This window comes from Sphaeroforma arctica, assembly GCF_001186125.1.
Source record: "Sphaeroforma arctica JP610 unplaced genomic scaffold supercont1.195, whole genome shotgun sequence".
NCBI classification, from domain to species: Eukaryota; class Ichthyosporea; order Ichthyophonida; genus Sphaeroforma; species Sphaeroforma arctica.
This window is the reverse complement of record NW_014040363.1, coordinates 87358-97894: the sequence shown is the minus strand read 5'-3', so window position 1 is coordinate 97894 and position 10537 is coordinate 87358. Positions and strand designations below refer to the sequence as shown.

Sequence of the window (10537 nt, the reverse complement as noted above, 5' to 3'; positions counted from 1 at the left end):
TATGTCTTCGTATATATAACTAACGTATACTACTATATATATATATATATATATATATATATACACGCACACACACACACATATATATATATATATATATGTGTGTGTGTGTTGATATATATATGTATTTGTTTATATACTTACACATTGTATTTTTCTTGGTAACAGATGTCACGAAAATTCTAGCATACGCTGCGCAGGCGTGTCACGAGATAGTACCCCCCGACACAGTGGAACAGATGATCACAGCCCTGGCCAACAACTTTGTCACTGAGCGTTGCTCATCTGAGGTATGTGATGCTTGAAGTTGATCTATTGTGTGCTATCTATTTCTAGTAGAGTCACAAATAACTGGTCGCGCCGTGTATACGTGAATTTTATGTGGATAAAGGTATATAAATCGAGAATACCACGTACGTATACACACATACATACATACATACATATATGCATACATAGTTTACCCTCCCATATGTATGCTAACTTCTCTCCATATGTATGTCTATAATGCCCATGTAGGTAATGACGGTGGGCTTGAATAGTATCCGAGGTATGTGTACACGTTCACCCCTGGCCATGAGTTCGACGCTGATGAGTGATTTAGCCGAGTACAAGAGTTATAAAGACAAGAGTGTGATGATGGCAGCCCGAGCGCTTATTGGACTGTTCCGAGATATCAACCCAGAGGTTCTACCTAAGAAGGACAGAGGTTTTGCAGTATGTGCTAGTTCCGTGTTTTGTATAGTGTACTAGTATACGGCAGTGCATTGGTGTGTGTTGCATCGCACTGTTTTACGGCTAATTTCTTTGAAAAGTCGTCGCATGGGCTAAACGTTTATTCGCCTTGTCTTAGAGCCTGCGAGACCCTTCAATAGTTTTGTCGGTGTTTTTTCTGCGTACGAACGTTATAGGCATTGCGATTTGCGATGTCGCGTATCTGTTCGTATGGTGTTGTTTTGCGCAACGTGATTTGGGCTTGTAGACCCAACTCACACACTCGGATATTCCACACTCTCTAGAGAGTCCGCAGGAATGGTAATATATAAATATGGGGAACTATGTGGACATTGTGTACTGTACGACTGCTTGTTTGTTGTGGGTTGTTTTCTTTCCAATTTTATACGCGTGTATAGTTAATTATTCATATAAAAATACGAATATGTATATATGTGTGCCTGAGCAATATATATATATATATATATATATATATATACATGTAAACGTACACGTATATATTTATATATATGTGTGTGTCTGTGTCTGTGTGTCTGTGCATTGTGTGTTTATCTGCGCATACGCAGAATATACACGCGCGTGATCATCTGCAGAAAGACACTCACGTACGCTTGGACGAAGTCGCATACAATTCTAAACTCGACTTATGTCTTATACACATGTGTGATTACAGTCATATACCCATATTACACCTACTTGTGCATGTACGATACAGGCGAGTACGGAGGGCTACACAGCCGCCAATTATGGCGAAACACGTGTGGCCGATCATGTGCCCGGTGCGGAGTATCTGAAACAACCAGGAGACGAGAGCAGTGATGAAGAGCCTGAAGAAGATGGGTGGGATAGCGACGACAGCTTTGAGAATGGAGATATTGAGGGAGATTGGGTCAAGGTGCATGATGGCGATGATCGACCAATTGATGATGGCGAGAAGAAAGGTAATGTGTGTGTGTGTGTGTGTATGTATGCATGTGTGCATGTATGTTTATGAGTTGAAGTATTATGTATAAGTTTGTCTAGTTATATTATATTCAAATGTATTTTTTTATATGTTTATTAATTTTTTTTCAGCTGTGTATAATATATATATGTACATATACAAATATACATATATATATATATATATATTAACAAACATATTATATATATATATATATATATTACTCGTCTTCATCAAAGTATACGCTTTCAATTATTCACATCCACACTTTCCCCTGTGCACCGTACAGCTCCCATGACACAAGAGGAGATGGTGGCTTCAAGAGATGCTGCGAAATTGGCGAGTGTTAGTCGAGTTTTCACGGAAGATGATTTCAAGAGAATTAAAAGGGGCAAGGTTGAAGCGGTATGTCTCGTTGTTTGTGTTGGTAGTGGTTCGGTAGAAGACACAGTACGTATACCACATAGTATAGTCTGTGTACATACCAACACTTGAGCGTGAGTAAGATATCACGCAAGCTGCTGGGGCGCATATGTGCTTATGTTACATACCAACGCACCCATAGTGTATCTGCAAAACCCTTGTGTGTACTCTATGTATTGTACTGCTGGTGTGCTTATTACTAGGGGGAGTACTGTTAGGTGCCTATTACTGCTGGTGTGCTTATTACTAGGGGGAGTACTGTTAGGTGCCTATTACTGCTGATTTATTCAGTCCCTATACACTGCTATTGAACCTAAACTAGAACTTTGAATTCCAACAACACTTGGTTTTTGGCTTAGATTATCAGCAATGTCAAACCCTAAACCCTACAAACTTTGCTCACCAGTTGTAGTGATGTCGTTCACATCCTGTGCTTTGATGGATTACAACTATCGCTAATCAGTTCTTGCTAGCGTACTGAATAGTCCTGGTTACGTAGTGAGTCATAATGGTTCCTGTAGTGTGTCGTAAGCGTCATGGGTGTGACTAATAACACTTGTCTTCGCATACGTCGCAGGCTATGCTGGGCAATAATAGCAAACGAAAACGTGGAGCGGAAGATACGAGCAACTTCAGGAGGTATGCCTAAATGTTAAGAAGCGCGTGTTCTTCTTGGGAGTGTATATGTTCACCTTTTGGTACACATTCCTGGGTGCTATAGTGTGTACATCTCTATATACAACTGGATGCGGCACCTTATTTCCTTCTTGTTTTCATTGTGTATATCCCTATATACAGTTAGATGCTGCACTTTTTTTTTCCTTCTTGTTTTCGTATTTGCCCTGTCCTAAAAGCTCATGCACGCTAGCCTGCAATATATAACGCGGGTCCAATTAAGTGTCAAATTACACGGGGAGTACTTGAACGTTGTCCATTTGCTGACAGACATACCCCACAACTACATCCGCAACGCCTCAGACACGATGAGATTGTCGACGTTAATGACATCGAGAAACTCAGTAAGCGACAGAAAATGGACAAGGAAGCGCGACGCGAGACCGTGTTGGAGGGCAGAGTTGATAGAGAGAAGGTGGGTAAACGTATAAGTGCATATTAAGGCGATACGTATATATATATCACGATACGTATATATATAAGGCGACACGTATATACATCCGAAGACAGGTCTTCACATCTCGAACTTTAGTATGAACTGTCGCCGATCACTGCTTATCGATACATCACGATTTAGAAAATTTTAATTCGCCTTTGAAAGACGCTGCAATACTCTGCGTCTCTAAAAGTGCTGTGCTCGCTCGTGTGTAAGTTTGTAAGTACAACTGTATCTCAAACTGTGCCACAGATATGCGGGAGTACGAAACTACAACCACTGTTCTGCGACCTCCATGCCTTTATGTAGAACATGGTATGAGACGGTCAGGCGACTTCTTGCATAGCGGAAAGAAAGCTACCTCGGCACGTATTCATTATCCATCCGCTTGCCTCACCCTCTCTTTCCCTTTACCCCATTCATTTGCCCCACAGTATATGTCCAAGCGTGCTAGACGTAAGGCTATTGGTGAGGTGGGTATGACTCAGAAAGAGAACTCCAAGAAGAAGAATTTCCTCATGGTCAGCAGGAGTTTCGCAGTGCACAGCAAGAAGACTATCAAACAAGTCGAGAAGATCCGACAGAACCGAGCCAGTCGGAAAAAGAACAGCAAAATGATGCGCAAATAGATAGGCCTGAGCCATACGGGATGATTATGCGTACTGCAATAAAAGTTCAACAAAATAATCCTGGCGTATTTAATGTGTATTATAATATAGGTTAAACGAAACAATCCTGGCGTATAATGTGTACATAACGAATCAACACCCTGGTGTACTATATGCCCTATAACAAAGTTGAATAAAGTAATCCTGGCTAATATGTGTACAATAGTAGAAGTTGAACGAATTAATCCTGGCCTATAGTATGTGTACTATGATAAAAGATAAACAGATTCAACTGTACGGATCTATATATACAATCTTATCAACGCTTGTTCTGTAAGAGCCTGCATAGTCTCCAGATATCACCTGCCGCACGACAGGAACTTTCCCGTGCAATCCATTCACGTGACTAGACTGAAGGAGCTATACCGTCTAATTGACGCGCTTGTTCAGCGGTCGAGTACATAGCTCCTTCCCGTGGAAGTGCGAACCTGAGAGCCAAAAGAAATGTGAAAACGAGGACCCATATACAACTAGGATGGTAACACCATTGTGTAACTGCAGAACAATTCGCATACTTGTAAAACCAACAACACACACAAACTTGTACTAAATGACACGCACATACAAGCATACATCCGCGCATATATGCCGGTTGTGATATTTGTAATGACTGTATTTAACCAAATTATTCCAGATATTAAGATGCGCTTGATACAAAATAGCAGACGGTAGTGTCGGTACCAGATCATTCTAATATCACTCCCATGCTCTTCGTATCGTTTCTTAGTACAAGTACGTAGCAGGTTAAACCGACCAAAAAAAACACATAGCCTGCTCATTAAATATCTCAACACTAATTTGCGGGATCGTCATCGAAGTCACTTGCCATATATTAAACCAATATTATGTATATATCGAGAGCGAGTATAAACATCTACGCGTATGGGACGAACAACAGGCGCATAAATACGAAGTGAACTGTCAAATCTTTCCCTAAAACAGGTGTCGAGTCCAAGTACACCGGTCGCGCTAGCGAACCCGGCGAAACAAGGGCTCGGCTCGCATAATTGCGGCTCGGAAATCTCACTCTCGCATCAAATAGAGATTGGAAAAACGGATCTGGTCTGGTTTTGGGTTTGAAGCGGTTGTTTCGAGAAATCAACATCATTAAGGAATGTGTATCTCATTTCTGACGAAACATCATATCATGTTTAATTTTATTAGTGTTCATGCCTACTGAATTCGTTTTTTCGAATACATATATGAGCTACAATATATTTAAAACCTTTGAGAAACGGTCGCACTTGAGCAGACCGGAAAGGGTTGACAGTTCACTTCGTATTTATGCGCCTGCTGTTCGTCCCATACGCGTAGATGTTTATATTCGCTCCCGATATATACATAATATTGGTTTAATATATGGCATGTGACTTCGATGACGATCCCACATATTAGTGTTGAGTTATTAGGAAGAGTAGGCTTTGTTTTTTGGTCGGTTTAACCTGCTACGTACTTGTACTAAGAAACGATACGACGAGCATGGGAGTGATATGAGAATGATCTGGTACCGACACTGCCGCCTGCTATTTTGTATTAAGCGCGTCTTAGTATATGTAATAATATGGTTAAATACAGACATTACAAATGTCACAACCGGCATATATGCGCGGATATATGCTTGTATGTGCGTGTCATTTAGTACAAGTTTGTGTGTGTTGTTGGTTTTACAAGTATGCGAAATGTTCTGCAGTTACGCGATGGTGTTACCATCCTAGTAGTATATGGGTCCTCGTCCTCACATCAGAGGTTTTCGTAGTATAGAAAGAGATGGAGAGAGACTACTCAGACGATTGAGACAGTAAAATATATAATATGTATGTATTTTTAAAAATTTATTAAAAAGTACTTGCACGTGTAAATCCTTGGAATCGCTGTTCCTATTTTAAAAGTATGTCGTAATAGTAGAGTGCAGAGCTGTGGACATCATTTTTGAGCAGAAATTTGTAGCTTATATATACATCAAGAAAAATCCATAGACACCCCTTAATAAAAGTATTCTATTATAATGTAGAGACCTTGGAAATCAAGGTGTCTCCGGCTTGTCTATTGCATTTAAAATGTTTTCTGCGAGTGAATGTATGCGCCTTTGTTGTTATTTATTTTTGTACGCGTTCGTGACGCCCATGGCTACCCCAAGCAGTAACGATCCGATGTACGAAACAGGGTACCCAGTACAAGCTGGAGGACTGATGTAGTACGAAAGAACTTCTTTAGAGATCCATTTATAAAATGAATTATGAAGTTCTATACCACGTAGTTCTCGTCTGCCTTGTATTTGGAGCGTCATTCACAATCATCCGGTTGTGTATATAGATGTAGAAATACATATTGTAAGAACAACCCAAAAGTAACATCAGCAATGGATTGGATATACATCCCGCACTCCACAATGAACTACCTATCCCTCAGTAAACTACGAGGACTCCCAAGATCGCGGATGAATTGGAACAATGCATTAGCTTTGCATAAAAACCCATACCATACAATTCATCTGCAGGCCACATTCTATGTTTCCATAGCATTGTAATGTAGAATTGTTGGATTTAAAACTCTTATGTATGCTGTGCTGTTGTTTCATGGGGTCGTCAAGAAACAGTAACTGCGACTCAAGGCAGCAGCAAAACAATTCTGTTATATATACGGCGTTTGTCTATACAGTTTCATCATTTATTTTGCACTTTATTGATGCATTCTCAATACATTAATCACTATTTTTATATTACCATGTCTTAAATTTAAAAATGTCATAACATATGCTTGTCTACATAGCTTCTGATATCTGCTGCTGCAATCACTGCAAGAACAACTCGGTGAGCTTCACGATACAGTCCTCCGGTGAAGTGACTGTGTGACCAATGGTGCGCTCATCAGAGAAGATCTCGTAATCATTACCACCCTGGATAGAAACGAAAGGCGACCCATTAGATCAGTATATATATATTATAGAATACTGTTTCAAGCTCGAGCACGTTCCGCAGTATCTCCAATGTAACCAAGACTATATAATAAACATGAAGTTGTGAAGTATCAACCAGCCTGCAAGAACACACCTTGTATGTCTTGTCGCCGAAGAAATGTATAGTCTTGTAGCCATCGTCTAGTAGTTGCGTCAGGCAGAAGGTCTTATCCCATCCGGTAGGGAACACATCGAAACTGATCATGCCACCAATTGAGTAGGTAAACCCGTAGTCGGCAAACTTCTCTTGTAGTGCCTTAACCATGGTAGAGCGTACGTTGTGCACCACATCGTACTTCTCGAACTCAACCCGCTCGTCGTACGAACAGTTGCGGCCAATAGGCGACACGTTGATCATTCCTACACAAGAAAAAGAGCGGAGGAATATTTATAGCTACATTGAGTTCGTATACTAATCTTCTATGCGAACAACTGTGAATCCGTATAGCCACTTGAGATATAGCGCTAAATTGGCACAGGAATGCATGATAGGGACGATAGCAAAGCGAGGTTCTTCATCCAACCTCTGCAACAAGTGCAACCCAAAAGTAGAACCATGACATGAGCATCACATACCGTTTCTAAATTCAATAAACGTGCCACGCTTGATGGGAATATCCAACCCCGCGATGTAAGTCAGCACGAAGTTGATGAATGTGTTTAACTTGGCATCGCCGTACTGCGCCTTGATACTAGTGGTGGGCAGGGGCTGGCCGTCCCTGAAACCAGTCAAACCATTCTCCGAGAAGAAGTACTTGAACTTGTGCTCAGCACCATGTCCTAGTTGTTCAATGATTTTGCTGTGATCCGAGCCACCCACTACACCGATGTGAAGATCGGGTACGGCACCTAGCTTGGCTAAACAGTCGATCATATTCTGCTTCATATCCTGTCATGCATTGATGCCCGAGGGCTTAAACGTGAATATATTGGCAGGGTTACGATACATACTAGAGTATCGTACATTCGACATATCACGCACCTTACACATATGAAGAAAAAAATTGCCATGAATGACAATATGAAAGTCAACAAAGCGTCACAAATTCAGTATATTCGATCTCAAGTTGCTCAGGTTTATCAGCAGTGATCGATACAATATCTAGAACTGAACAACCGATAAGGGTTCAACTAATCGCACCTTATTCCCTATATGTTTACGAACTGGTCGCACTTACCCTCAAGCACTTTCAAGTTGCATATAGCAAAAAATAGTTGTTTAAGCCAATAGTGGAACGCGCACACACACACACATATATATATATATATGGGTATATAAATGTACATCGATACACTAAACACACACACGTATATATATATTTCTATATATACAAAAATTCATATACACCTATGTCCACATGGGTGTGTGCGTGTGTGTATGTGCATTCATGTCCACAAAAACATGTGAAATTGAATGTATTTTTGTATTTTTGAATGCATATACAGGCATACATACATACATACATACATACATAACATATAATATGGATATATATGCGAGTATAAACACAGACACACAGACACGCAGATTTTTATATATATATATATATATATTCAGATAGTGTATACACACACACACACACACACTACATATATATATATATATATATATATATATATATATATATATATATATATATACACACATAGTATAATATATATATATATATATATATTGTGTGTGGCCATCATAGATGCTATGCCTCATACTACGAATCATTCGTAGTCGACGCTCAAATATATATGGCAAAATATCAATCGGTGTATTCAGATTTATTGATTGATTTTATATGGCTTCACTCAGTCTTCACAGAAATTTATCATACGCAGAAATGATTCGGATCTAGTGCAGCAGAATGATAAACAAACCTTACGAGCAGGGGTGAGCGTGCCGTCGACGTCAAACATGACGATCTTCTGTACTGTACCAATCATGATGTATGCACGAGTGTGTATCCTGGTTGTGTGATAGGTAATAACAATCTCAGACTGGCACTTTGCAGATGATGAACCCTTATTATCAACAAGAAGTAATCTGAAAATACTTCAAAGATGTTGAAAAATGGCGCGTATAGCCGTATGCACAATTTACTTTCAAAAAAATAGATCCTCAAAGCTCAATTTCAGCACGCGCCAGGTCCCAGCCTTCCCAGGCTTAGGCCCCAGGCCCAGGGTGTAAAAAAATAAGTCTTGTTTTATAAGTACATATCTATCACTTTTGTTTCGGTCAACTCATCAGTCAAATCGTCGCTGATCACTCTTGACAACCACTCGATAGCAACCACAGTTTTTCGAACTATTCCGGACTTCGGAATAATGCCAAGGTAAGTATCAGCTAATTCGTCTTGGCCAATCAGTGGTCAATGTATACTGTGATGGGTCTAAGAACTTCGGGCCCTGGGCAGTGGGCTAAATATGTAACACATTCTGAACGCTATTTATATTTGTTTTACAAAAAATATATATATAGTACATACATATGTATGTATTTATTTATTTATGTACTTTGTTGTCTTGTGTGGTGCGCAGCAGTAAAATCCAGGTCGTTCATCCTGATTTTCACCCCTAAATATTTACAAAACTAGCCGTTCATTTTTTTCCAAAATGAATGGTTGCTTTTGGCAGATCATGATAATGCCAAAACCGATGAGTTTCCAAAAGCGACATTCTGGAGATGTGGTGGCCCTATGTTAATATTAGGTATAATGGACTGTTGCCTGGCCCAAATGTTTACACTAGGTAAAATTGACTTTTTCGGCTTTGCATACACTTGATAAATTTCTAACCCATACAATTTTGACTTAGACATTGGGATCGAAAGGCCTTGAGGAATGGAGGTAAAAGCTGTCGAGTTTTTAGGTTTTCACCGTTGGGATCTCGTGTTATAGCCAATATATCGCTCCAAAAGCCCCGGATTGTGAAACGACATTTTGGCTGAACAAGATTTTTTTTTTAAGGTTTGCACCAAAAATCTAGCCGAATATTATCGCTCTATAGGCGTAGAGCCCAAACCTGCTCTCAAAATCGATCAATTAGAAAAATTGTTGTGACCCCCAGTATGTGCACAATATTGTTTTGTTTTTAAAAAATATAAACCCCCAAAAAACTCCAAAAAAAAAGATATTAAAAAAAAGCTGGGCTGGTTTTGATATGTTTAAAAAAATAAAAGGAAGACAGCACTTTTCGCTATGTATTAATTTGAAGTGACATGATTTTGTTCTTAAAAAGACCGTCGGAAACTACTTCGCTATGACGAAATGTCTGGACGTCATGTCATTCATGACAGTCAGAAGTGCGATATACGTCATAATATTCTCTTAAAAACACTTCGCGACGGATCGCGGGATCGGACACTATTTAGCTTGCTTTTTTAAATAAGAAGACATGTCTTTGTCGTATACCACCAAGCACAGACTCGCAGTCTCTCAGACTCTCACAGACCAAAGTCACAGTGTCAGTGACAGTCTCGCAGTCTCACCACTTCTCGTTGTTGTGAGTCTGTCAGTCTGAGACTCTGAGGGCTGAGGCTTGAAGCTCTGAAGTCTGAGCCACAAAGTCTGACAGTCTCTCACTCTCTCTACTATAATACACATAGCTATAATACATACATACATACATACATATATACTTACAAACATACATACATACATACATACATACATACATAAATACATCTATAACATACATACATACAAACATAT

At 39.7% G+C, this 10537-nt stretch overlaps 2 protein-coding genes across 2 annotated transcripts in view; one reads left to right on the top strand and one right to left on the bottom strand.

The window, feature by feature from the left end:
• Nucleotides 1–3841, top strand: part of SARC_03721 (hypothetical protein) — a gene marked incomplete at both ends in the record, with an annotated part of 6090 nt that extends 2249 nt beyond the window's left edge. The window contains 7 exons of the mRNA XM_014302486.1: nucleotides 201–290; nucleotides 520–717; nucleotides 1451–1676; nucleotides 1968–2083; nucleotides 2679–2740; nucleotides 3080–3191; nucleotides 3647–3841. Coding sequence (XP_014157961.1) covers nucleotides 201–290; nucleotides 520–717; nucleotides 1451–1676; nucleotides 1968–2083; nucleotides 2679–2740; nucleotides 3080–3191; nucleotides 3647–3841 — 999 coding nt within the window. The remainder of the gene's footprint in view (nucleotides 1–200; nucleotides 291–519; nucleotides 718–1450; nucleotides 1677–1967; nucleotides 2084–2678; nucleotides 2741–3079; nucleotides 3192–3646) is intronic.
• Nucleotides 3842–6535: 2694 nt separating this feature from the next.
• SARC_03720 (phosphomannomutase) lies at nucleotides 6536–8879 on the bottom strand. Its single transcript, XM_014302485.1, has 4 exons — nucleotides 8706–8879; nucleotides 7413–7725; nucleotides 6931–7196; nucleotides 6536–6776 (listed from the first exon to the last, which is right to left on the bottom strand). The coding sequence occupies exons 1-4, from the start codon at nucleotides 8769–8771 to the stop codon at nucleotides 6672–6674; spliced, it is 750 nt and encodes a 249-aa protein (XP_014157960.1). The 5' UTR covers nucleotides 8772–8879; the 3' UTR covers nucleotides 6536–6671.
• Nucleotides 8880–10537: the final 1658 nt, after the last annotated feature.

Coding starts and splice junctions, on each gene's coding strand:
- SARC_03720 (XM_014302485.1), bottom strand. CDS start 8,771: ATGATTGGTACAGTACAGAAGATCGTCATGTTTGACGTCGACGGCACG. Junction 7,197..7,412: donor GTTTATTGAATTTAGAAACG/GTATGTGATGCT, acceptor TTTCTTGTGTAG/GAATGATCAACGTGTCGCCT. Junction 6,777..6,930: donor TCGGCGACAAGACATACAAG/GTGTGTTCTTGC, acceptor GTTTCTATCCAG/GGTGGTAATGATTACGAGAT.